Raw genomic sequence first — 27989 nt, forward strand, 5'->3', positions numbered from 1 at the left:
ACCAATCAGGCCTGTATGGTAGAGTGGCCAGACGAAAGCCACTCCTTAGTAAAAGGAACATGGCAGCCCATCTGGAATTTGCCAAAAAGCACCTGAATGACTCTCAGACCATGAGAAACAAAATTCTCTGGTCTGATGAGACAAAGATTGAACTCTTTGTGTGAATGCCAGGCGCCATGTTTGGAGGAAACCAGGCACTGCTCATCACCAGGCCAATACCATCCCTACAGTGAAGCATGGTGGTGGCAGCATCATGCTGTGGGGATGTTTTTCAGCAGCAGGAACTGGCAGACTAGTCAGGATAGAAGGAAAATGAATGCAGCAATATATAGAGATATCCTGGATGAAAAGCTGCTCCAGAGCGCTCTTGACCTCAGTAGACTGGTCATGTACCTTGACCATATAGACAGTAGACATTAGCACACAGCCAAGATCTCAAAAGATTGGCTTCAGAACCACTCCGTGAATGTCCTGGAGTGGCCCAGCCAGAGTCCAGACTTGAATCCGATCGAACATCTCTGGAGAGATCTGAAAATGGCTGTGCACAGACGTCTCCCATCCAACCTGATGGAGCTTGAGACTTATTGCAAAGAAGAATGGGCAAAACTGCCTAAAGATAGGTGTGCTAAACTTGTAGGATCATATTCAAAAAGACTTGAGGCTGTAATTGCTGCCAAAGGTGGATCAACAAAGTATTAAGCAAAGGCTGTGAATACTTATGTAAATGTGATTTTTTTGTTTTCTATTTTTAATAAATTCAAAACATGTCAAAAAAACTTTTTTCACATTGTCATAATGGAGTATTTTGTGTAGAATTTTGAGGTAAGAGATTAATTTAATTCAGTTTGGAATGAGGCTGTAACATGACAAAATGTAGAAAAAGTGAAGCGCTGTGAATACTTTCCGGATGCACTGTAACATGGGTTGGCACCTTCCTATTTGGTTGACCGAGTTGTACCTTATGCTCTGTCCAGAAATGTACTTTTCATGCAGTATTTCTGCACAAACTCTCAAGGGTGGCTGAAAAGTCTGTATGCTGCTGTACCTTATGTAATGAGTATCCAGATTCAAAGATGATCGGTGGCAGGAGCAGAAGAAAGAACATATTGGGTCGGAACATTTCCTCCTCCTTTTTGAAAACAAGAAGCAGCAAAAAAGAAGAAAACATTTCAAAAGTCAGACATGTATAAAAAAATGTAGAGCTCCATCACTGTGCTTTAGAGAAATTCAACATGCATTCAATGTAATTGTTGCTAAAAATGAAGCTAAAAACATGAAATTTAAAGAGTAATAATATAACATTGAAGTTGATTCAACAGGATACATCATATTTTACAAAATTGTTTTATTTCCGCACATTTAGTTTATTTCCTCACAATACACACATTGTGTTTTATTCAAAAAGTGACCTTGATGCTAACCAGTCTAGAAAATTAACCACAGAATGCTCAAACACACACCGATACAAAATTTAATTCAATATTACTTGAGATTCATTTGAGTGGTGGTGGTGATCATCATCTGTTTAGTTTTGGACAAGGGTAAGAAGGTAAGCTTCAACTGCCAGTCGCCATGGTTTATCTGGCAAGGCATGTTAGCATGTTGTTTTCCTGATGACTGGTGCACACACACACACACACAGTGCTCATTGGGGCATTCATACATGCATTCAAAGAGATCTAACAGACATCAACACACACGCTATAAAAAGACACATGAATTCCTTCCTCAGTATAATCTTCACACACACACACACACACACACACACACACACACCCTCTGTTCCTAACTTTCCGATTATTTCATTGAAATAATGAAATCATTGTTGCATCTCAGCTAAATGGGCCGGCTTCCTAGGTCAGGCGTAGGCATCGTGTACCCATGCATTGCTCTCTGCTTGCCATTTCTTACTGCATGCACCCATGTACTGTAGTATGTGCAGCATACGGACCAGCGCACAGACACGCGTATGAGTGTAATGAACATGCATCGTGTGTCCACTAATTATAGTCATGATAAATGACAGATGTAAATCAAAGCTATAATTCAAGCTGTAAGTATCAGACCAACACAGTATGCAAATGAGTCCCTACAATTGCACTCAGTGCATGTTAAACTTAATACACTGTGGGCATTATAATAAGAAGGCAATATCTATTTCTGGGTGGTGACTGAGGCGCTATTTGTATCAGTTCTGAAGATTTAAGAGGGCCACTTCATATTTACACATCAACAATGTATCTCTTTGTGTTATAGGCTGCAGACCTGACAGCTTGGTAGAGCTTCTCTGCCCCAATGACCCCACAAGCAGATGGACTTGAACACAGACTACAGTCATCATCTCCAGGCACAGTACACCCATGGAGAACAGAGATGGAAAACGGCCCCCTTGTCGTGAACCGGGGCCAATAGCTGTATTTGTTTCATACCTGCAACAAGTACAACTTGTGCAAGGGTACAGGTGTGCCTTTGTTGCTGATTATTTGTTAAATATGGCTATTGGACTTTCCTGCATAGAGGTGTGGGTGGAGATTGCAGTCACAAAAAAATTACCGACTTTTTAATCTACCTACAGTGATCAATCAAATGTTAGCTGGAAAACTGGACCCTAAATGTACGGCCCAGAAATTAAGATGTTAAGCTAAACAGGCGTACGCTAAACAATGAGACAAATTAAAACGATGATGTAAAACTACAAAATTTCAGGCATAAACCCCAAAAGATTGTGTTGACACAAATGTACACCACTCTAACAAGCTGTTAAAAGTAGGTCATGCAAAGGGATTGCTTACAGAGGATGTATGCACAGAGTAAATGGCTATTTTCGTGTACTACCCTACTCCGGTGGTAAAAAAAAAAAAAAAAAAAAACTGCAATAGATGCTTTACGGTTGCTGCACTTCATCAACCTAAATCTCGACTGGACCTTACTCCTTCAGGGAATATGAAAGGTCAACCATGTATATTAACATCTTTAACACAGCATTTCATGCATATTATATATACAGTGGCAAGAAAAAGTATGTGAACCCTTTGGGATTTCTTGGATTTCTGCATATATTTGGCATAACATGTGGCCTGATCTTCATGTAAGTCACCACAATAGATAAACAAATTCTGTTGTAACTATAATGGCACAAAATGTTATATTTTCATCTTTTCACTGAACACATCATGTAAAAAACTCAACAGTACAGGGTGGAAAAGGTATGTGAACCCCTTGGTCAATGACTTCACATGGAACATGGAGTTCAATGCATGTGGCGAGTTTGCAGGAGTCGTATCAAGCTGCACTGCCCTTTACATGTGTATGTATATGTATGTATATGTGCATATATACATACATATACATATATACACATTTATATATATATATATATATACACACACATTTTTATATATACACGCTCACACACACACATACATACAGTATGTCACAAAAGTGAGTACACCCCTCACATTTCTGCAAATATTTTATTATATCTTTTCATGGGACAACACTGAAGAAATGAAACTTTGCTACAATGTGAAGTAGTCAGTGTACAGCTTGTATAACAGTGTAAATTTACTGCCCCCTCAAAATAACTCAATACACAGACCTTAATGTCTAAACTGCAGGCAACAAAAGTGAATACACCCCTAAGTGAAAATGTCCAAATTGGGCCCAATTAGCCATTTTCTTTCCCCAGTGTCATGTGACCCATTAGTGTTACAAGGTCTCGGGTGTGAATGGGGAGTATGTGTGTTAAATTTGGTTTTATCACTCTCACACTCTCTCATACTGGTCACTGGAAGTTTAACATGGCACCTCATGGCAAAGAACTCTCTGAGGATCTGAAAAAAAGAATTGCTGCGCTACACGAAGATGGCTTAGGCTATAAGAAGATTGCCAACACTCTGAAACTGAGCAGCAGCACGGTGGCCAAGACCATACAGCGGTTTAACATCACAGGTTCCACTCAGAACAGGCCTCGCCATGGTCGACCAAAGAAGTTGACTGCACGTGCCCAGCGTCATATCCAGAGGTTGTCTTTGGAAAATAGACGCCTGAGTGCTGCCAGCATTGCTGCAGTGGTTGAAGGGATGGGTGGTCAACCTGTCAGTGCTCAGACCATACGTCGCACTCTGCATCAAATTGGTCTGCATGGCTGTCATCCCAGAAAGAAGCCTCTTCTAAAGATGATGCATAAGAAAGCCCGCAAACAGTTTGCTGAAGATAAGCACACTAAAGACATGGATTACTGGAACCATGTCCTGTGGTCTGATGAGACCAAGATAAGCTTATTTGGTTCAGATGGTGTCAAGCGTGTGTGGCGGAAACCAGGTGAGGAGTACAAAGACGAGTGTGTTTTACCTACAGTCAAACATGGTGGTGGGAGTGTCATGGTCTGGGGCTGCATGAGTGCTGCCGGCACTGGGGAGCTACAGTTCATTGAGGGAACCATGAATGCCAACATGTACTGTGACATCCTGAAGCAGAGCATGATCCCCTCCCTTCGGAAACTGGGCCGCAGGGCAGTATTCCAACATGACAACAACCCCAAACACACCTCCAAGACAACCACTGCTTTGCTAAAGAAGTTAAGGGTGAATGTGATGGACTGGCCAAGCATGTCTCCGGACCTAAATCCTATTGAGCATCTGTGGGGCATCCTCAAACTGAAGGTGAAGGAGCACAAGGTCTCTAACATCCACCAGCTCCGTGATGTCGTCATGGAGGAGCGGAAGAGGATTCCAGTGGCAACCTGTGAAGCTCTGGTGAACTCCATGCCCAAGAGGGTTAAGGCAGTGCTGGAAAATAATGGTGGCCACACAAAATATTGACAATTTTGGCCCAATTTGGACATTTTCACTTAGGGGTGTATTCACTTTTGTTGCCAGCAGTTTAGACATTAAGGTCTGTGTATTGAGTTATTTTGAGGGAACAGTAAATTTACACTGTTATACAAGCTGTACACTGACTACTTTACATTGTAGCAAAGTTTCATTTCTTCAGTGTTGTCCCATGAAAATATATAATAAAATATTTGCAAAAATGTGAAGGGTGTACTCACTTTTGTGACATACTGTATATACTACATACATATACACATACATACATATATACATATACACACACACACACACACATTATATATATACACACACACACACACACATTATATATATATATATATATATATATATATATATATATATATATATATATATATATATATACACATACATGTGCAGATATGTACACATTAGGGTGCATCAAATGTGAAATTTTAATTTCATAATATCAATTTGGCTGGCATTTCATTTTTTTCTAATGAACATAAAAATGTCTTTTGCAAAGTTTTGAGGAAATCAATTGAGACTTAGGGGTGCCACGTCACACATAAACTTCGGAATTTCGGAAAATGTGCAAATGTGTCTAATTGCCAAAAAGTTGACCTGGAAATGTTGAGTACAATGAACTTCTATACAGCATCATTTTCTATAAGGTTATCAAAGTAAACAATATTTGTTTTCTCTTTGGGCAGATTGGGTATTTCTCAGAATTCAACTTTCAAGATTCTCCATTTATTTGTCTATTGACAAAATGAATGGCGGTAAATGGGACATGTTCACATGGCCTTACCCTGAATTTTATGTCGCAGTGATGGATATTTGACATACATATAAAGTTTAAACACTTTGTTTTTCATTTTATTTGTATTTTATTGTAAACACAAGGGGCAATAGTAACACATTTAAATTAACTCTCTCTACTGCCAAACTCACTAGAAACTCACAGGGATGAGAACATTAACTAAACCTCAAACATAATTGCTTAGTCTATTGTGCCTCTCCACTGAGGAACATCACAAGGGAGAGATGAAATCTGAAGTGAACCTCACCAGTGCATCTAACCCCAGATTTGTCATCCCACCTGCCACCCAGGAGTAACCCTCCTAATTCAGGGATCAGCTTGGGTTTGCAGCGACGAAGGTTTGGCTGTTGGCTGTGGTCATGTTCAACCGCCTGCAGCACATTCTTTATGTTTTATGTTTTAACTAGAGCTCAGAAATTGTCATGATTAATCAACATGAGCAACTATGTCTAAAATATGGCCATGTTCACAGTATTTAATGGAGAGAACAGGACAGGATATTTATATATATATATATATATATATATATATATATATATATATTTAATTGTTTTTCCTGCGTAATTTCCAGCATAGGGCCACACGGTGGTCTGGCCACACAGTCAGGAGATCGGGAAGATCTGGGTACGACTGTTGGGCATATCTATTTCAAACTGAAGGTGTGTGAGAGAGAATTCAGAAAATTCTTATTTGGAATGATGATGGACTGTGTAGAGACATTTAGACGGAGAAGCTGACAAGAATGGGCAAAGCATGCAGCTGCCTCAGGGGTCTGTACACCCATGCTGGCTTGTGCAGAGATGCTGAAGGCTTGATAGATTAGTAAAGTGGGCCATCTTTGGAAACATGCTTACAGGGGGAGAGAACGCTTGCTTTCAGGGTAGCTAGAAGCATAAAGAAAGTACGCAGTATGAACCCACCCTAAAAAAACATGAAAGAAATATAATTGGGGGAAAAGACTGTGGATACTACATTACAGATTTGCTCTATTGGTGAAACTTATTTCCTAGGAGTTAAACAAAAATATTTTGATATAGTTTGCTACTGGCTGTGATTACACAGGTTAGGTTACACGGTTCATTCGGCCTTGCATTATGGGTTGTATACAGTGTTCCCTCATTCTCTTGCGGTTGCTTCACATTTCGCCGAATTTTTTTTGGTGCTTTTTTTATGACAGCGAATGAATGCTGTTAAAGACCAAGCCTGGCCCCAAGAGTGTGTCTTGCTCTCTCTTCCATCTCGGCCTGTCTGCACCACCCATTGTCTTCTGCATCCTGCTCTAATCTCCTTCGTGCCACCATGCTGACTGCTGTATCTCGTTAGTTTGCAGTCTTTGTTTGTTTGCAATTTTCCCTCCCGATAAAACCCAAAATGTTGATGAAATGTACTCTGCCCAAAAGGCGGAGGAGGATGCTAATCATTGAACAAAAGGTTGGAATTCTGGAGATGCTGAAGGAATGTAGAAGATACGCAGCTATACAGCGCCATTAAAGAATATTTTTTGTATTGTACTACTGTAATGCACTTTATTCCGGAATTAGCCAGAAGTCTCTCTCCCACTTCCAGTTAGTCCAGAACTCTGCAGCACGGCTTTTAACAAGAAGCAAAAAGAGGGAGCACATCGTGGAGGGATCATATCTGTAGTGGAGCCTATCTGTAGTTGGCCCCAAGCTATGGAACTCTCTCCCCACTCAAGTAAAAAAGGACCCCATCATCGAAAGCTTTAAGTCTCATCTTAAAACTTTTAACTCTGCATGAGTCGTATGGTCCTCACGTGTCTTTTAGTTTGAATTAGTTTTATTTTTTATACTCTTATTGCTTTGGTTCTTGTTTTTAATATTTTACTGTCTTAAATGTCTTTGTTCTTATTTGATCTTTTAGTTCTTGATTAAACTAAATTTGTACTTTTATTTATTTTTATTTATAACACTTGAGTAATTTCAATAATTTCTTGTCTCCCCGGTTGATCGTCAAAATTCAAACAAAGGTTTGAACTTTTTTTGAGTGTTTAAACATGAGAAAAATGTGAGGACATGTCATGCCTGTCTGAGAAAATGTATAAAGTGTATGGTGAGGGGTTTTGCGGTCTTAAAAGAACTAATAATTGCACACAAACAGTTGGCTCCTGAACGGATTTCAGGGAATGAGGGAACACTGTAGTCCACAAACTTCTAGGGTTAATTAACCCCTTTGAAAAACCTATGAGGCTTTGTAGCATACCATAGGCACAAAATAATGAATTTACCTACTCTGCAGTACAACAACATTAAAAGGAGGTTTCTTCTGATATAATCCGATCCGTCTGTGAGAAGGCAGGTTCAGAACACAGGTTCTGAAGAGTGAATGATCTCTGAGCTCTCACGTTACTGGGGTCAATGACTCCACAGAATCCAGGGGGCCCCAAGGTAAAAAAAACCCCAAAACAAAACAAACAAAAAACAATGGGCCCCTGTGTGTATAAAACATTGACACAACCTGACCCCCCCGCCCCCTTTCTGTGTTTCTCTCTCATCGCTTGTTCATTCATCCCTTCCCTCAGTTACAGAGAACAAGGAATGTTAATTAAAGGCTGCAAGTGCCAGAAAAAAACAGTGGGTTGGGTGTTAGTGGGGGAAATGGGGTATTTCAAGAGAGACAGCCAGCAAAGAACAGAATGAGCAGCTAACAGGAGCATAGATTGAAGATTAATGACAAAAAAATAGCAGGCAAGACATGGCTGAGTGAGCAAAAAAGAAACAACAAAGAACACAACAAAACCTAAAGCAAAAGAAGAATTGAGTATTGTTAATTTTGGGGAAATTATTAAAAATTTGCAAATTACATTATTAAAAAAGACAGGCAGGGTGGATTTTATACAGTTGAACCTCGGCTACAGGAGGTGCAGTGTGGTATTGGTACAGGGGGGTACATTGGGAGTTTGCCCAGTCGGTCTACACATGCTTGTGGACTTGGAAAAGGCATTCGACTGTGTCTGTCGCAGTGTCCTGTGGGGGGTACTCCAAGAGTACTGGATTGGTGGCGCGTTACTAGGTGCCATTCGGTCCTTGTACAGCCAAGGCTGCCCTTTGTTACCGATTCCGTTCAAAATTTGGATGGTGGCTGGACTCAACCTAAGAGATAGCGTGAGGGGCTCAGTCATCCAGGAGGGTTCAGAGTACAGCTGCTGCTGTTTCAAATTAAGCCACCTCAACAAAGGTTGAAGTGTCTAGTCTCTAGTCTGGATGCCTCCCGTACACCTCCTTGGTGAGATATTCCGGACATGCCCGGACGGTCCTGGGCAGACCTAGGAAGCGCTGGAGGGATTATGTCTCACAGCTGGCGTGGCAACACCTTGGTGCCCTTCTGGTGGAATTGGAGGAGGTGGCTGGGGACCGGCAAGTCTTGGCTTCCCTACTGTTGCCTCTGTGACCTGGTTGGATGGTATAAACTAAAGTTGAGCGATATTTTTTATGTACCGGTATAGATTCTTCCGATAACAAAATGACTTATGCTGGTAAAAAGGATATACATAAGCATGCCAAGTTGACGACTATGCGCCGCGGCAGATATATAAGATGAATAAAATGCTGAAATTGTGAGAAGGAAAGTTTGTGCGTGAAAGCATTTACTCAGCAGACCGTTCAGTCGTGTTCCAAAATCAAAATAAACACTGAGCAATGCCCTCCCAACCAAAACAGGTTGAATTGGCAATAAATCCTGGCTGAATCTCCTTTTACACAGCATAAATGGAGCTAGCAGGGTTAGCCTGTGTGGTTGTGTGTGCACGTGTGACTTGTGCTCAATATTTTCATCATGTTGTATTTTACAGTTTTAATGGAAGGAACGTTTTCCAGTGCCTGGTGACAACATGGAAGTCCTGAGTGAAAATATCGGAGAAGCACATTTATTTTTTAACATAGCTCATCTTAGCCATCCATCCATTTTGCTACGCTTATTTGGGTCCGGTTTGTGGGGGAAGCAGTCTCAGTAGGGAAGCCCAGACTTCCCGGTCCCCGGCCACCTCCTCCAGCTCCACCGGGAGAACACCAAGGTGTTCCCAGGCCAGCTATGAGACATAATCCCTCCAGGGTGTCCTAGCTCTACCCCGGGGCCTTTTCCCGGCTGGACATGCCCGGAGGCATCTGGACTAGATGCCCGAGCCACCTCAACTGACTACTCTCGATGTGAAGGAGAAGCGGCTCTACTCTGAGCCCCTCCCGGATGGCTGAGCTCCTCACCTTCTCTCACCATCTCTTAGGGTGAGTCCAGCTACCTACCGGAGAAAACTCCTTTCAGCGGCCTGTATCCTCGACCTTATTCTTTCGGTCATGACCCAAAGCTCATGACCATAAGTGAGGGTGGGAAAATAGATCGACCGGTAAATTGAGAGCTTTGCCTTCCGGCTCAGCCCTATTTTCACCACGACGGTCCGGTAAAGCGACCACATTACTGCCACGGCTGCGCTGATCCCTCTGTCGACCTCACGCTTCCACCTTCCCTCACTCGTGAACAAGACCCCGAGATACTTAAACTCCTCCACCTGGGGCAGGACTTCATTCCCAACCCAGAGGGAGCATGTCACCCTTTTCCGACTGAGAACCATGGCCTATGATTTGGAGGTACTGAGTCTCATCCCAGAAGCTTCGCACTCAGGTGCAAACCGTCCCAGTAAACGCTGAAGGTCGCAGCCCTAAGAGGTCATAAGCACCGCATGATCTGCAAATAGCAGAGATGAGATTCTAAGGCCCCCGAACCGGACTCCCTCAACACCTTGGCTGCGCCTGGAAATTCTGTCCATGAAATTTGTGAACAGAATCGGTGACAAAGGGCAGCCTTGGCAGAGGCCAACGTTCATGAGGCCAACGTTCACCGGAAACAGGCTCGACTTACTACTGGCAATGTGAACCAGGCTCCTGCCCCGTTTGGACAAGGACCGGATGGCACGTAGTAGCGCGCCACCAATCCCATACTCCCGGAGCACCCCCCATGGGACGCCGCAAGGGACACGGTCGAATGCCTTTTCTAAGTCTACAAAGCACATGCTCCCATGTACTCCCATGTACCTCAAGTCCCCTCGTGAGGGTGTAGAGCTGGTCCAGTGTTTCGCGACCAGGACGAAAACCACATTGGACCTCTTGTAGCAGAGGTTCGACCACCGGTCGTACCTTTCTCTTCAGCACCCTGGAATAGACTTTCCCAGGGTGGCTGAGGAGTGTGATCCAGCAATAATTGGAACACACCCTATGGTCACCCATCTTAAGGAGGGGGACCACCACCCCAGTCTGCCAATCCAAAGGTACTGTTCCTGCCTTCCATGCAATGTTAAAGAGACGTGCCAGCCAAGACAGTCCCGCAACATCCAGAGCCTTGAGGAATTCTGAGCGGAACTCGTCCACCCCCGGAGCTTTGCCATTGAGGAGCGTTTTGACCACCCCAGATACCTCAGCCACGTTGATGGCACTGTCCACGTATGTGTCCTCAGACTCTGCTTCCTCTATGGAAGGTATGTCAGTGGGATTGAGAAGGTGAGAAGGGCATAGTATTCCTTCCACCGTCCGACAACATCCCCAGTCAAGGTCAGCAGGCCCCAATCCCCACTGTAAACAGTGTGGACTGGGCACTGCTTCCCTTTTCTCAGGTGCCGGATGGTTTGCCAAAACCTCTTTGAGGCCGACCAAAAGTCGTGCTCCATGGCCTCACCGAATTCCTCGCACACCTGAGTTTTTGCCTCGACAACCGCCGAAGCTGCATGCCGTTTGGCCTGACGGCACCTGTCAGCTGTTTCAGAAGTCCCACAAGCCAGCCATGCTCGATAGGACTCCTTCAGCTTGACCTCTGGTGTCCACCATCGGGTTTGGGTGCCTGCCGCCACGACTGGCACCGACTGCCTTGAGGCCGCAGCTCCAGTCACTGCCTAAGCAATGGAGGCACAGAATATGGCCCATTCACACTCAATATTCTGATCCTCCCCGGGGATGCACGGGAGACTGCCAGACTTTCCCAGCACACCCTCACACCCTAACTACTCGTTTGGGTCTCCCAGGTCTGTCCAGCATCCTCCACCGTTGACAGCTCAGCCCCTCTCTTTACCCGTGTCTCCAGAACAAGCGGACGCAGGTCTGAAGATACGACTACAAAGTCGATCATAGACCTGCAGCCTAGGGTGTCCTGGTGCCAAGTGCACTTATGGACATCCCTATGTTCGAACATGGTTTTAGTTATGGCCAAACTGTGGTTCGCACAGAAGTGCAGTAACATCACACCACACAGGCTTAGATCAGGGAGGCCATTCCTCCCAATCACGCCCCTGCAGGTCACACTGTCATTGCCCACATGGGCGTTGAAGTCTCCCAGTAGAACGACAGAGTCACCAGCTATGGTGCTCTCCAGCACCCCCCGATGGACAAGAAGGCCGGGGACTCTGAGCTGCCGTTTGGTGCGTACGCACAAACGACAGTCAGGACTCTTTTCCCAGCCTGCAGGCGTAGGAAAAATACCCTCTCGTTTACGGGGGATGACTCCAACACAGAGGCTCCAAGCCAGGGGGCTGTTAATAAGCCCACACCGGCTCGCCGCCTCTCCCCCGAAGCAACTCCAGAGTAGAACAAGGTCCAGCCCCTCTCGAGGAGTTTGGTTCCTCAACTGTGGGTCAAGGTGAGTCCGACTATATCTAGTTCAGGCTCTTTCCCCACCAGAGAAGTGAAATTCCATGTCCCAAGAACCAGATTTGGCCGCCAAATACCACACTGATCACATTACCGTGACAGTCCATCAAAATAAGAGCGCAGTTTGCCCCATATCTGCATAAAACAAAACAGGAGTGTCATGCAAAATGTCTTACATGCAGTGGGTTGCAAAAGTATTCATACCCATGAGCAACACTCAATTCTTCGGCACAGAACAAAAGGAAAGGTGTTTCTCCTGTTTACATGAAAGGAATTAATCACAGTTTTTGTTCATAAGTACTCTTTACTACAGAGAGATTGCATAAGTCTGTATTTCATTGTTGCAAAAGTATTCATACCCTTGAACTGAAGTTGTCATTGTTAGTGGAAAATGACTGCACACCAAAAAATCTTGCATCATAGTGTCACAAGCCTGCATTTACACACCGATGACTCTTATAGGCTTCATTACTCCCTATAAATTGTGCCCAATAGTCACCTGTCCATATTGTCAGTGGTCAACAGTCATAAAGTCAAAAGGAGCTGTCAGAAGACAACACAAAGAAAGTATGAGACAAGCATAGACATGGGCAAAGCAATGCAGCCATTTTGGGTGCCATCAATTTGCCAAAAAGTACTGTTGCTTCACTTGTCCAGATGTGGACAAGTGGTGCCACTGACAACCTCCGCAGAACAGGGCATCCCTCCAAGATCACGGCAAAAGGCAAGAGAAACTGCTGAGGAAAGCAAGAAAAAACCTCTCTAACTCTTGAAGGCCTGAAGCAGTCTCTCCAGGTTGCTGGGACTAATGTACACAAGTCGATATATCCCGCACTTTACGCAAGGAAGGTCTCCATAGGCGTTTTGCAAAGAAAAAGCCATACCTGAGGAAACAACATCTCAAGGCTTGTTTGAAGTAATGTGGGGAATAGTGATCTGGTCAGATCAAACAAAAATGCAACTTTTTATGGCAAACATAGACCAGGAAGTATGTTTGGTGCAAAGCCAACACAGCTGATGATGCGGTTCATACCATCCCTACCTTGAAACATGGAGGCAGGAACAGAACGCTACGGGGCTGTTTCTCTTCCTCTGGTCCTGGTGAGCTTGTCCATGTACAAGGGACTATGGATAGTACCAAACACATCAACATCCTTGAGAAGAACCTCTTCATGTCTGCAAAAAGCCTGAACCTTCAAAAGAGGTTTATCTTTCAGCAGAATAATGACCCAAAACATACAGCTCAAGTGACACAAGAATGGTTCAAGAAGAAGAAAGTGAAGCTTCCAGCTGCAACCAAGTGCTGACTATGACTTGATGCCTCGTGGTGAATATTTTTGCAACAATGAAATACAAACTTGTGCACGTTATCTATAGTTCAGACGCTTCAGAACAAAATCAATGAAACATGTTTGTGCTATTTACTTTCATGAATAAAAGAGAAAACGCACCTTTCCTTTGTTCTGTGCCAAGAAATCGAGTGTTGCTCATGGGTATGAATACTTTAGCAACCCACTGTATGCAGTTGGAATTGCATGGGTGACTGCATCTTCCTGAGCATTACAGTTTTTAGATGTAGTAGCAATGTGTGCAGAGGCTGACATCCCATTAGAAAAGTTAGCATGTTTGTTACCAATAAATACATGTTCTTTGTAATATTGTATTTCTTTATATGGTTTAAGGTTCAGAGCTCTTTATACATAACTCCACTGATTTTAAATTTTATATTGTATTATATCATCGTATTGTGATACATCCAAAAAAGGTTCATATACCCCAACCCTAGTATAAACCCAATATGTGATGTTTTCAATAAGCAAAATTAAGATTAAAAAATACATACTTACCTGACTACAGAAGAGACAAATCAAAACACCAATAATTACCAATAACACTTGTGCCCAGTAATGTTGAAAACACGAACATGAGTAGAATTTTACCTTCCAATTGGCCAATTCCTGGAACTCAATGACCTTAATGCATCCTCCCATTAGAATTCCTAAAAGAACAAAAAGGATGCACAAGAGGAAAAGAAAAGAAAGAAAAATATAGCACCACTATTTCAATCTTGGGACTGTATGAAGCAAACATGTGGAATTAAAGCTGGTTAAAACTAATAGATTATTAGAACTAATGTGTAGTTCCCGTATACCATGGAACCTTGGTTCGTGTCCCCCGTGTTTACTAGGTTTTTTGTTTCATGTAAAAATGTTGCCTCGGTTTGCATGCATTCTCCGGTTAGAGTACAACACAGCATGCGTCTTGCTGTGTTGTGAATACACTGCGCGAGTCCAATTATGTTCTTAATATAATTTTTTTTAAATGACAATACCTCCATCCTTGTTACAACTACAACCAGTAATTCAGAGTGTATACAGCAGAGGGCAGTAATGCCTGTTGAGAACCAACATGTGAATGAAGAAGAAGATATTCAGGAAGCGTTTCTAAGATTTCCATATAGATCAAGTTCCTATATGAATGCAGAATAAATGTTCAACTTATTTCAGACGCTGTAAAATTGTAAATAGTTAAGATGCACTGCTTGTGTGGTGATGTATAAATTTGATAGACTACTTCGATACTTTGAGCCTTTGAACAGCTCCGCAAAACTGTATTGCATCGGCTGCATGCATGCTTGAATGACACACAAGCCTATCGCTAGGTGGCAGCAGATCTCAAACTAATAGGTTTCGTGTTCAACCTGGCCAAGCAAGCTAGCATGCTAACAATTAGCTCTTTCACAACACTAGCATGCTAGGTGTTAGCATATTAGCTTGTCTGTTTTTTCAAAAAAAAACATACACAGACACTGTGTTCAGGTTAGGTTATAGCATGCTAACTATTAGCACGTTAGCATTTTTACCATTTGAAATGTATAAACTAGGGATGTTTTTTTCCCCCCACAAAACCCATATGGCCATACTGTCCTGCTCCTGGTGACAACTATCGTTTGCATACATGCTGGAGAGGTGGTTTGATGAGGTCATCTTTCGCATGCCGGCAAATACGGACGTCCATTTGTGCAGAGCTGCTGGAAATGTGAATTTTTCTTGGAAAATAACATACTATCTAAAACATACTATCCATGTATCTATGTGTGTGTGTGTGTATACAGCATACATCCATATAGTGGAATTAATTCCGCTGCCAAGAGTGCCTGCCTTTCAAACAGCTCTGTTTGTTCAAGCACAATTTTATGTGCCATGAGCATCGTTGTGATTCCCTGTCTATCCATTGATATCGATAAATTAAAGTCAAGTGGTTAACAAGGAAGTGGAAATTCAAGCCTCGAGGACCCTCTATTATCATGGGAAATGCACTATATAACCAAAAGTATTTGCTCACTTGCCGTGACCCACATATGAACTTACGTGCCATCCCATCCTAACCCATAGGTTACTTGGGGATACCATCTAAAATAGAAATGTTACTCACCAAGGGACACAACAGCAACGCTCTCAGGAAGAAAATGCAGCTTGAACTTGATAAGCAGGTGAACCAATATAATGCAGATACCTAAGGGAGAGGAAGGGCATACAGTGAATACACCTGGATCACCATGTGACAAACCCCCATCTGCCAAAAATAGATATCCTGTACTATTATTGCAACACATGTTTCAGACATGTAGTATATTATGTATACATTTTATAACACATACTGTAATACACATTATGATACATATTATTGTACTACAAAATAGGCTTAGGCATTGTATAATTTGAACAATTCCGGTTTTGATTCTGGTTCCTAATGATCTGATGCTTTTAAGAGGCAGGGTCATAAATGTTTACGTGGTTTAAAAGAGGGTGGTGACTGGAGTGTTTTGGATTAAATGTCTGAGCTTCTAGATTTTCTAATCATATAAACTTTTTATCAGGCTCTGCATGTTGAGGGACTGTCTTGGCTGGCACGTCTCTTCAACGTGGAAGTCGGGAACAGTACCTTTGGATTGGCAGACCGGGGTGGTGGTCCCCCTTTTCAAGAAGGGTGACAGGAGGGTGTGTTCCAACTATAGGGCAATCACACTCCTCAGCCTCCCTGGGAAAGTCTATTGCTGGAGAGAAGGGTCCGACCATTGGTCGAACCTTTGTTTCAAGAGGTCCAATGTGGTATTCGTCGTGGTCGTGGAACACTGGACCAGCTCGACACCCTCACGAGGATGCTTGAGGGTGCATGGGAGTTTGCCCAACCAGTCTACATGTGCTTTGTGGACCTGAAAAAGGCATTTGACCGTGTCCCTTGTGGCGTCCTTTGGGGGGTGCTCCGGGAGTACGGGACTGGTGGCGCGCTACTACGTGCTATCCGGTCCTTGTACAAATGGGGCAGGAGTCTGGTTCGCATTGCCAGTAGTAAGTCAAGCCTGTTTCGGGTGAAAGTTGGCCTCTGCCAAGGCTGCCCTTTGTCACCGATTCTGTTCACAATTTTCATGGATATAACTTCTAAGTGCAACCAAGGCGTTGAGAGAGTCTGGTTCTGGGGTCTTAGAATCTCATCTCTGCTATTTGCAGATGATGTGGTTCTTATGGCCTCTTCGGGCTGTGACTTTCAGCGTTTACTGGGACGATTTGCATCTGAGTGTGAGGTGTCTTGGATGAGACTCAGTATCTCCAAATTAGAGGCCATGGTTCTCAGGCAGAATAGGGTGGAGTGCTCCCTCCGGGTTGGGAATGAGGTCCTGCCCCAGGTGGAGGAGTTTAAGTATCTCGGGGTCTTGTTCAAGAGTGAGGGAAGGTGGGGCGCATGAGGTCGACAGAGGGATCGGCGCAGCCTCGGCAGTAATGCAGTCGCTGTACCAGACCATTGTGGTGAAAAGAGAGCTGAGCCGGATGGCAAATGTCTCAATTTGCCCGTCATTTTACGTTCCCACCCTCACCTATGGTCATGAGCTTTGGGTCATGACCAAAAGAATGAGATCGCGGATACAGGCGGCTGAAATGAGTTTCCGCCGTAGGGTAGCTGGACTATGCCTCTGGACTAGCCGCTATGCCTCCCGGACGCCTCCCTGGTGAGGTGTCCAGCCTGGACCGGATAAGCAACCTGGACCGGATAAGCGGCGGAAAATGGATGGATGGATGGAATGGATGAACTTTTTATCGACTTTGTTATGAATTTCTCACAGATCTATTTTCAATCTAGTACATACTATAAATATAAAACCATTCAATGTGAATATACAGTGAAGAAAATAAGTATTTGAACACCCTGCTATTTTGCTATTTCTCCCACTTAGAAATCATGGAGGGGTCTGAAATTTTCATCGTAGGTGCATGTCCACTGTGAGAGAGATAAACTAAAAAGAAAAATCCAGAAATCACAATGCATGATTTTTTAACAATTTATTTGTGTGATACAGCTGCTAATAAGTATTTGAACACCTGAGAAAATGAATGTTAATATTTGGTACAGTAGCCTTTGTTTGCTATTACAGAGGTCAAACGTTTCCTGTAGTTTTTCACCAGGTTTGCACACACTGCAGGAGGGATCTTGGCCCACTCCTCCACACAGATCTTTTCTAGATCAGTCAGGTTTCTGGGCTGTCGCTGAGAAACACGGAGTTTGAGCTCCCTCCAAAGATTTTCGATTGGGTTCAGGTCTGGAGACTGGCTGGGCCATGCTAGAACCTTGATATGCTTCTTACGGAGCCACTCCTTGGTTTTCCTGGCTGTGTGCTTCGGGTCGTTGTCGTGTTGGAAGACCCAGCCACGACCCATCTTCAATGCTCTGACAGAGGGAAGGAGGTTGTTCCCCAAAATCTCACAATACACGGCCCCAGTCATCCTCTCTTTAATGCAGTGCACTCGTCCTGTCCCATGTGCAGAAAAACACCCCCAAAGCATGATGCTACCACCCCCATGCTTCACAGTAGGGATGGTGTTCTTCGGATTGTACTCTTCATTCTTCTTCCTCCAAACACGCTTATTGGAATTATGACCAAAAAGTTCTATTTTGGTCTCATCTGACCATAAAACTTTCTCCCATGACTCCTCTGTATCATCCAAATGGTCATATGCAAACTTAAGACGGGCCTTGACATGTGCTGGTTTAAGCAGGGGAACCTTTCGTGCCATGCATGATTTCACATCATGACGTCTTAGTGTATTACCTACAGTAACCTTGGAAACGGTGGTCCCAGCTCTTTTCAGGTCATTGACCAAGTCCTGTCGTGTAGTTCTGGGCTGATTCCTCACCTTTCTTAGAATCATTGAGACCCCACGAGGTGATATCTTGCATGGGGCTCCACTCCGATTGAGATTGACCGTCATGTTTAGCTTCTTCCATTTTCTAATGATAGCTCCAACAGTGGACCTTTTTTCACCAAGCTGCTTGGTAATTGCTCCGTAGCCCTTTCCAGCCTTGTGGAGGTGTACAATTTTGTCTCTGGTGTCTTTGGACAGCTCTTTGGTCTTCGCCATGTTACAAGTTAAAGTCTTACTGATTGTATGGGGTGGACAGGTGTCTTTATGCAGCTAACGACCTCAAACAGGTGCATCTGATTCAGGATGATACATGGAGTGCAGGTGGACTTCTAATGGGCAGACTAACAGGTCTTTCAGGGTCAGAATTCTAGATGATACACAGGTGTTCAAATACTTATTTGCAGCTGTATCACACAAATAAATTGTTAAAAAATCATGCATTGTGATTTCTGGATTTTTCTTTTTAGTTTATCTCTCTCACAGTGGACATGCACCTACGATGAAAATTTCAGACCCCTCCATGATTTCTAAGTGGGAGAAATAGCAAAATAGCAGGGTGTTCAAATACTTATTTTCTTCACTGTACGTTAAATGTTATAAAGATTATTTCCACAGGAGCAGACTTTCACAAATGACGCTTACTTCTGAAAACGTCCCTGTTCCTGACTTAAGTCCGACATAGCATGTCAAATATGAGGCCCTCTGTTATTTATACAACGTGAATATAGAGGTGTTCCATCATGTTAGTTGTACACCCTACTTTGCTTTGCATGACATCACTGTGTTGCATATATTACATTCAGCCAGACGCTCTTTTTTAATTAATTTTAGTCAAACTTTTCAGCCAGTTCTTTGATGGTGTTTGCGGTTATTTTTTCTGGAAACTAGGACTCAAAATCGTAAGAATGGAATACTTCCATTCAATATACAGTATTGATTTGCTTTTGGTTTTATTTTGTTTGAGCCAAGAAAACGGAAATATAGATTTTCTTGAATTACAAATGACATTTAAAAAAAAAAAGCGCCGACATCACATTCAAACCACTTTCATTTTGATTTCCATGTTATGACACACATTTTCATGATTGAATTACTATATAACTGAAGCTATGAAAGCTATTTTGAAGTTGAATTAACATAAAAATAATTGAAATATTATTGCTGTGTATTGAGATTAAATTTAGTCTCTAGATTGTCTGCAAGTAGGCGTAGACTGAGCCAAAATTTGAGCTATGAACTTTATGGTTCAGACTGGGCCACCCCATCACCCATTCAGAACGTCCATTTTTTTAATATATAGTAAAATCGACACTCTGAATGGTTGGAATCGAACATGCACTCACTGCCCTGCAAGGGAGCAGCATTCACTCCTACACAATTAGAGATTGTCAATGGAAATGATGTCTATCATGGCAGTGATACGCACCTGCAACATCCAGCAGGTGTTAATGTTGAACAACACAGCGGCACAGCATCGATGCAGAATCGATAAGGTTATGTGCCGCAACGCTTCACAAAGTCTATAATGTCGCTCTATTTTTTTTTTTTTTTTTTTACCTACATTGGTACCCACATTTACCAATGCAATATAACTAAATGACAGATACAGTCCCTTCCAAAAGTATTGGAACAGTGAGGCCAATTCCGTTATTTTTGCTGTAGACTGGAAACGTTTGGGTTTGACACCAAAAGATGAACATGAGAAAAGAGATCAACAATTCAGCTTTCATTTTCAGGTATTTACATCTGGATGCGATAAACAATTTCAATCAATCAATCAGAAAACAACATTTTTGGTGAGCAAAAGTGTCACGAGCAGGCTTGCGAGCTTAGCGATGCGACCCCAGGATGCAGAGAGCAGGACCAAAAATGTAGGTACAAGGGATTTAATGGCGTTTAAGCAATGTTGATAGCAACTACAGGCAAACCAAAAACAAAGACAATGAAGCCACAAACGAAAGAGCACACACCTGAACTAAATAGGGAGAGTGGAAATTAGAGACAGGTGTGTGAAATGAGTCAGAGAGAAAGCAGAAGGGAACAAGAAAGGAAGTAGTACCAAAATAAGGGCATGAACAGAGGCAAGGAAAGAAACTAAAGGAGCTGTCACGAGAGGGTGACGCCCACATCGTGACAGTACCCCCCCCCTCAAGGACGGATCCCAGACGTCCAAAAAGTCCACAGACCAAGAGGGATGGGAGGCGGGGGGACCGGAGGTGGGTTGCTGGCCGGACCTCTCCGGAGGTCGGCCAGGGTGGCAGGGCCACACAGGAGGGCAGCCTGCAGGGTGAGCAGCCCGAAGGGAACCGGGCTCCTCTGGAGGACGGCCATGACGGCAGGCCCAGCAAAAGCCATGGATGGACCCCTCTGGGGGCCGGCCAGGGTGGTGGGCCTGGCAGGGGAGGCCCGCCCGCCGTGGAAGAGGTGGTGCCGGAGGAGGCGGCGGCGGCGTGGCGTCCCGCCGTGGAAGAGGTGGCGCCGGAGAAGGCGGTGGCGGCGTGGCATCCCGCCGTGGAAGAGGTGGCGCCGGAGGAGGCGGCGGCGGCGTGGCGTCCCGCCGTGGAAGAGGTGGCGCCGGAGGAGGCGGCGGCGGCGTGGCGTCCCGCTGGGGAAGAGGTGGCGCCGGAGGAGGCGGCGGCGTGGCGTCCCGCCGTGGAAGAGGTGGCGCCGGAGGAGGCGGCGGCGTGGCGTCCCGCCGTGGAAGAGATGGTGCCGGAGGAGGCGGCGACGTGGCGTCCCGCCGTGGAAGAGGTGGCGCCGGAGGAGGTGGCGGTGGCGGCGTGGCGTCCCGCCGTGGAAGAGGTGGCGCCGGAACACGAGGAACGGACCCTCGGTCTCTGCTCTGCTGCCCGGACCAGGTCTAAAAGGGACCGCCGGCGGGATTTGGGCTCTGGAGGGGTCTGGAGCATCAAGCCGCTGGACACGAGAGCCAGGGGATGCTGGGGCTTGGGGCTGCGCGGCTTGGGCACAGGAGGAATCTGGGGAGTCACGCAGAATGGCACGGGAGCCGGGGTTTGGGAACCCTTGAGGCTGCGTGGCTTTGGAACAGGAGGAATCCGTGGCGTCACGCAGCATGGCACGGGAGCCGGGTTTTGGGAAACATTGAAGCTGCGTGGCTTTGGGACAGGAGGAATCCGGGGGGGTCATGCAGCATGGCACGGGAGCCGGGTTTTGGGAAACCTTGAAGCTGCGTGGCTTTGGGACAGGAGGGAACTGGGCCGTAACGCCGCTTGGCACGGGGGCCGGGTCTTGGGAATCCCTTGGGCTGCGTGGTTCGGGCACAGGAGGAGAAAGTGTGCCGTACTCCTCTTCGTGTTGCACCGGAGGCAACGGGAATCCGGAAGAGGGCGGCGGGAGATCGACGTGCTTGCATGGAGTGGGAGCCTTCTTGCGCTTGGTCGTAGGCTGGTACTCTGAAGCAGCGTGAGCGGGGGGGTGCACCCCGGCTTGGCTCGGAGGTGAGGGAGGAAACGGCTTCGCCCGCTGAAGCCTTGCTAGAGCCGGCCGAGACGTGCGTCGGCGCCGGGCTGGTGTGTCAGCGCCGTGTCCACGCCATGGGTATAAGTGTTCCGTCCGGCCCCCACACCATGTCCTCCAGCTCCTCCGGAGTGAACTGTGCGCACTCCTCCTCCATTGCCTTGAAAACCTGCAAAGTCCAGAAGTCCATCTCAGCGAGGTCGTCGTTCGGTTGGTTCATTCCGTCCCGAATCGGCATGCGGGTGTTGCGATGCGACCCCAGGATGCAGAGATGACGCGACTGGTGCAGGTAAAAGCTTAGCTATATTTCTTTGAAAGTAGGCGAATGCAGCACTGGCATACGACACAATGCAACAAACATACAATGAACCAACAAAAAACAGACGCACCCGGCTGAACTAAATAAGACAATCAAATTAGAAACAGGTGCGCGTAAAAAGGGAAAGTAAAAGTGACGGGACACAGGACAGACCAACACAGGAAGAACAACAAAATAAAAGCATGAAAGCAGGAACTAAGGCAAACAACGTGAAACACAAAACTGTCACAGGAGGCGATGCAGATTGTGACACAAAAGTATTGGAACATGTGACTGACAGGTGTGTTTTATTGCCAGGGTGTGCCCTATGCCATTGATTATTTCAACTATAAATAGCACTGAAGTTTCAGATTTGGGTTTTGCCTTTGCAGACATCCGAGGTGTAACAAACATGAAAAGAAGAGAGTTGTCTATGGGTGAAAAAGAAGCAGTTGTAAAGCAAATGCTACGTTCACACCGACGCCGAATCGATGGCGAATTAAATCGGCGAGCAAAGCGTAACAAAGCTTAATGAAAGCGTAAAGACCGTAATACAGCGTAAGAAAGGTTTGAGCAATTCGGGACATTCGGCAAGAGCGCCAAAAATTTTCTAACTGTTTAAAAATTTGAGGCGATCTGTCACGAATTGCGTAAAGCGGGGAGAGCGTATTAAAGCGTATTAAAGCTTATCAAAGCGTCACAAAGCTGATCAAAGTTTTGCTCATAGCGTAGGAAAGCTTAACAGAGCTTGGTTCAAAGGTTCAATGGATCTGCTGCATCTTTATATATGCTCTGGATCAGAGGCGGGATGCAGTCGGGATCTCGAAATTTTCCATTGCGTAACAGAGCTTAACAGAGCCTATCAATGCACACGAGAGCTTGATAATCGTATCAGAGCGTTATTTAAAGCGTGATAAGCGCACCAAAGCTTATCAATGAGTATTAAAGCGTATCAAAGCGTGATTTAAAGCGTAACAAATCCTGATCAATCGGCATCAAAGCGTGAGTAGCCGTAGCGATTCGGGAAATAATTTGTCGAATTGTTTGAACGAATTTCGTATCAGAGCGTATCAGAGCTTATCAGAGCATAAACATATCTGAGGAGATCGTGAGATTTTTTGAAAAATGACGCCGAATTCGTCGCCGATTCAAAGCGCGACATTCGGCGTCGGTGTGAACATAGCATAAGAGAAGATGGAAGATCAAACAGATCGTCAAACATTGGCCATCGCCAGTACAACCATTTGGAATTTCCTGAGGAAGAAATAAACCACTGGTGTACTAAGTAGCAGACATCCAATGGCTAGACCAAGGAAAACAACACCAGTTGACCACAGGAACATCGTGAGCGCTCTAAAGGAAAGGCCCTAAAACCATAGTTTTTGTGAAATCAGCAACAACGCCCAGAAGGCAGGAGTGAAGATACGCCGAAGACTTCATGAACAAAAGTACAGAGGCTACACCAAAAGATGCAAACTACTCATTAGCAAAAAGAATAGGTAGGCCAGACTGGATTTTGCCAAAAAGTACAGAGACAAGCCTAAAAAATTCTGGGACTGATGAGACAAAGATTAACCTTGACCAAAGAAAGAAAGGATCTGCTCATGATCCCAAACATTCAAGCTCATCTGTGAAACATGGTGGATAATGTTATGGTTTGGGCTTGCCTGGCTTCTTCTGGGACGAGCTCATTAATCGTCATGGATGATGGAACCCATAATGGCAGCAGCAAAAGGAACTCAGAAATCTACTGAAACATTTTGTCTGCAAATTTCAAGCAGGATGCATCCAAACCGATTCACTTCATCATGCAGCAAGATAATGACCCCAAAACACTGCAAAAAAATAACAACAACAAAGGAATTCATCAGGGCAAGAAGTGGAAGGTTTTAGACGGGCCAAGTCACTGTCCATACTTAAACCCTAGAGCAGGCATTTTACCAGCTCAAGAGGGAGTAACCCCCAAAAACAAACAACAACCAAGATGCTGCAGTGAAGGCCTTGAAAAGCGTCACAAAGACGAATGGTGATGTCAGTAGGTCACAGGCATGATGCAGTTATTGCAAACAAAGGATTTGCAAAATATTAAGTCTTATTCACTTTCATTTCTTTTAAGTCTGCCTGTTCTAATACTTTTGCTCACTTAAAATGTGGTGTTCCTTTATGAAAATAGTGCTATCTTGTAAGTTGTTTATCACATCCAGATGTAAATACCTGGAAATGAAAGCTGGGATGTTGATCTCTTTTCTCATGTTCATCTTTTGGAGTCAAACTCAAATGTTTCCAGTCCACAGCAAAAATAACAGAATTGGCCTCACTGTTCCAATACTTTTGGAAGGGACTGGAGACAGACAGATCTATATATATTTTATTTATTTAGATTAACATCTATTACAATTAGTAACAACTATTATCCTTCAAGTTTCAATCATGTTTCGTCTTGAGTGGTAATTTGATGCTATTCCTCTTTTCAAAGGTAATCAACCTAACATGTACGCCTGTAAATAGTTGGAGGTGTGAAATAAAACTCCAGAAAAACTTCTGGACTTGAGTTGATTAAGCGCCCTCTGCGATCATCACTGTCTTTTCAACTTCATCAGGCTGGTGAAGTTCTAAAGTTCTCTACGCCCATTGATGCTTGAGACTTCATGCCCAACCCTAACAATCATGTGAGGTTCTGAAAACATCTTGCTCAAATCCTATTTCCTCACATTTGCAGACTGTATCAAATAAATATTACTATGCAATCTTGACATCATCCAGAGGTTTCTGCTTACATTTGGTCCATTAACTCATTGCGTCTTTTGCTAGACTATGGTATTTGTCAAGAACGCAGTAGCGAACTACCATGCACGAAGGACACTTTCAACGACTGAAGAAGAACTTCAAAGACACATATGAATAATATTCACATGTAGTCTGAAGTGCATTTGTTTAATAGTCATCTTCATTTACTAATTTGATTCAATGTATTACTTTGTCAATCATGATTATATATAGCCTTGTAGATTAAGCTAAACTGTAATAAAAGAAAAAGACCCAACCTACCAATAACCAGCAGGCTAAAAAATATGGTCAAACCACTGGACTGCTCTTCTTCTTGGGCCTTGACCCCCGTTTGCACCGGAAGAATGGCCTTCGGATTTGGGTGTTCTGGGGGGGTTGGCCTTATTGCTGATGTTGTGAGGTGGATGGAATCATTTGAGTGGTTCTCCGAGTCATTAGTCTTGCTACAAGAAGAAAATCAGGACAGTATACAATATGTATAAGAAAGGGAAGCTACACCATAAATGGTACAAATAAAATGAAAAATGGTTAAAATTGAAAGTACTATGTTCACATCCAAAAGCATGTAAAAACAGCTGTTACCAAAGCACCTTTGTTACTGTGTATTAGCCCTATGATGATACATAATAGTCAATATCATAAATGTCATTAATGTTAGCCTATTACTACACACTTCTTATTGTGTGGCAGTTTATCAACAATGGAATTTGAGGCAAGGTTGTCCAGCATTAAAATGTAGCAATGTTACAAAACCATACTTCAGCAATGAAAACATCTGACAGTGAGCGGGCGTGCTCTATAGGAGAGTCTGTGGGGACTTCCTTCAAAATGCATTTCCCCCCATAGCATATCGGGTGCATTTTCATTCGGAAACATGTTTCTTGCGTAGATTACTTTGTTATCAATTGTTATCAATTTGTTATCAATTCAATTTCATATCAGATTTATATAGTGTTGGACCACATCACGTCAATAAGCGCTTGGCAAATTAACAACTTAAATCCTTTCAAATTCATAAACCAGCGATACAGAATAAGATAAAAGGTATATGGATTTACTTGACTATCTGCAGACAAAATCTCACTAAAATGTAATTGGGCACTTCCTGGAAACACTACATCTGACATTTGCATTGTGGTTAGTGTGAAAGGGTGAAAAGGAATGCATAGGTGTACTAGTGTGAGACATATGCATTACAAAATATGACACATGACTTTCTTCCGTGGACTTGTTGATGATCAGAAACATGTAAATAGCTGCTCTGTTTACTTTTAAAACAGATTTTCACAGCTTTAGTGATATATTTTGCAGTACAGTTGTCCGTGGGTCGATCACAGCTTTTGTTTAGTCTCAATTATAAAAGCAATGTGGTCCAAAGGTACTACTTCCCAGTACTAAATCTGCTCTAACTTCTTTAATGTTTAGGTTAGAGAAGTGAATGATCAAATTACAGTGAAAGTTTCAGAATAAAGCACATACTTCATTTTACACATGTAAACATTAATTATTGACCTGATTTTAACAATTAATGTTTACATTTTGATTAATTGGTTAACCTGATATTAGCACACAGTATAAAATACTAGCAAGCATTCTCCACAAAGCACTGAATCCAAAAACACGCAAACAACAAGCTCAAACCTGGCAAGTGGTCCATCCTCGTGCAGGTCTGGTAAATCATGTTTGATGAGTGTAATATGGTTTTCAGTGTTACTAGAACCCTTGTGTTGAGCTACCCCACCTCCATCTCTCTCGTTCACGTACATATTATTTTCCCTCTCAGTACGCTCTGATACACACGAGTACATATACATCAAAATGCATATCAACAATACGTGCCAAATCGTACGTGTCATTATCATAAATGTGTTCACAAACAAGAACGCAACCATTTCTCGTCAATATACTACTAATTCCATGTCGACGAAACCACAGCGTACGTTTGGACGTGCCAGCACCACTTCCTGGTTACGCTTTTGCTGGGAGTTGTAGTTTTTGTATGTAAACGCATGCTAATACCAACTCAAACAATGCAGTTTGGTGCCGTTTTGGCACTATATTTTGGGGGACTTTTTGTTGTGTATAAGGGCTAATATCAAGTCGGTATTCCTATAAATATTGTCATGGAACCACGTTTTTTACAGATGTACTCAATTTCCCATAAGCCATTGGAAAGGACTCAGCTGCCAGGCCGTGTTTTTAGAAATTAGTGGTGTAGCCCAATGCAGCGGCATAGGGAGCCATTAAAGGAACCTGCCACCAAGTGGAGAGGAAAGGCGCGGTACGTGTCATTATCATAAATATGTTCACAAAAAAGAAGGCAACCATTTCTCGTCAATATACTACTAATTCCATGTCGACGAAACCACAACGTACGTTTGGACGTGCCAGCACCACTTCCTGGTTACGCTTTTTGCTGGGAGTTGTAGTATTTTATTTAAACGCACGCTAATACCAACACAAACAATGCAGTTTGGTGCGTTTTGGCACTTTTAATTATATTTTGGGGGACTTTTGGTTGTGTATGAGGGCTAATATCAAGTCGCTATTTCTATAAATATCGTCATGGAACCACGTTTTTCACAGATGTACTCAATTTCCCATAAGCCATTGGAAAGGACTCAGCTGTCAGGCCATGTTTTTAGAAATTAGTGGCGTAGCCCAATGCAGCGGCATAGGGAGCCATTAAAGGAACCTGCCACCAAGTGGAGAGAAACGGCGCGGTGGTTTCTATAATTGGAACATATTACACAAGTAACATATTGGAAACCCCCGTGTTGGCGCTTGATCGGCACCGAATATGTCACATGCTACACTCCACCCCACCACTGTCGCCTCCAGTCGGCACACCTTAATCCTGTAAGACCTGACCTAAAAAATAATGGGCATAAATAGTTTTGTACAAAAGTTCAATTAAATTTGCTTTTTTGTATGTATAATGTTATA

The 27989-nt window shown here is 43.8% G+C and overlaps 2 protein-coding genes across 6 annotated transcripts in view; one reads left to right on the top strand and one right to left on the bottom strand.

Annotated features, from left to right (window-relative positions):
- The window catches only part of slc9a8 (solute carrier family 9 member 8), a 50365-nt gene extending 23341 nt beyond the window's left edge, over positions 1-27024 (bottom strand). For 2 of the 5 annotated variants that reach the window (XR_013629884.1, XM_058052395.2), the window contains exons 1-5: positions 26685-27023; positions 25305-25486; positions 15717-15797; positions 14222-14280; positions 1046-1129 (exon numbers count right to left, since the gene is read on the bottom strand). Coding sequence is in view for 4 of the 5 variants with exons in the window: in XM_058052395.2 (XP_057908378.2) it covers positions 1046-1129; positions 14222-14280; positions 15717-15797; positions 25305-25486; positions 26685-26935 (657 nt within the window). In the remaining variant the exon portion in view is untranslated. Of the gene's footprint in view, positions 1-1045; positions 1130-14221; positions 14281-15716; positions 15798-25304; positions 25487-26684 lie in introns of all 5 variants that reach the window. The other 3 variants (XM_058052396.2, XM_058052398.2, XM_058052397.2) reach the window with 3 other exon arrangements.
- A 255-nt stretch (positions 27025-27279) lies between these two features.
- The window catches only part of b4galt5 (UDP-Gal:betaGlcNAc beta 1,4- galactosyltransferase, polypeptide 5), a 55827-nt gene continuing 55117 nt past the window's right edge, over positions 27280-27989 (top strand). The window contains exon 1 of the mRNA XM_078796775.1: positions 27280-27324. The gene's annotated coding sequence lies outside the window, so the exon portion shown is untranslated. The remainder of the gene's footprint in view (positions 27325-27989) is intronic.

The sequence above is a fragment of the Doryrhamphus excisus genome, linkage group LG15 (assembly GCF_037039965.1).
Source record: "Doryrhamphus excisus strain RoL-2023G ecotype Guam linkage group LG15, RoL_Dexc_Guam_v1.1, whole genome shotgun sequence".
Classification (NCBI taxonomy): Eukaryota; Metazoa; Chordata; class Actinopteri; order Syngnathiformes; family Syngnathidae; genus Doryrhamphus; species Doryrhamphus excisus.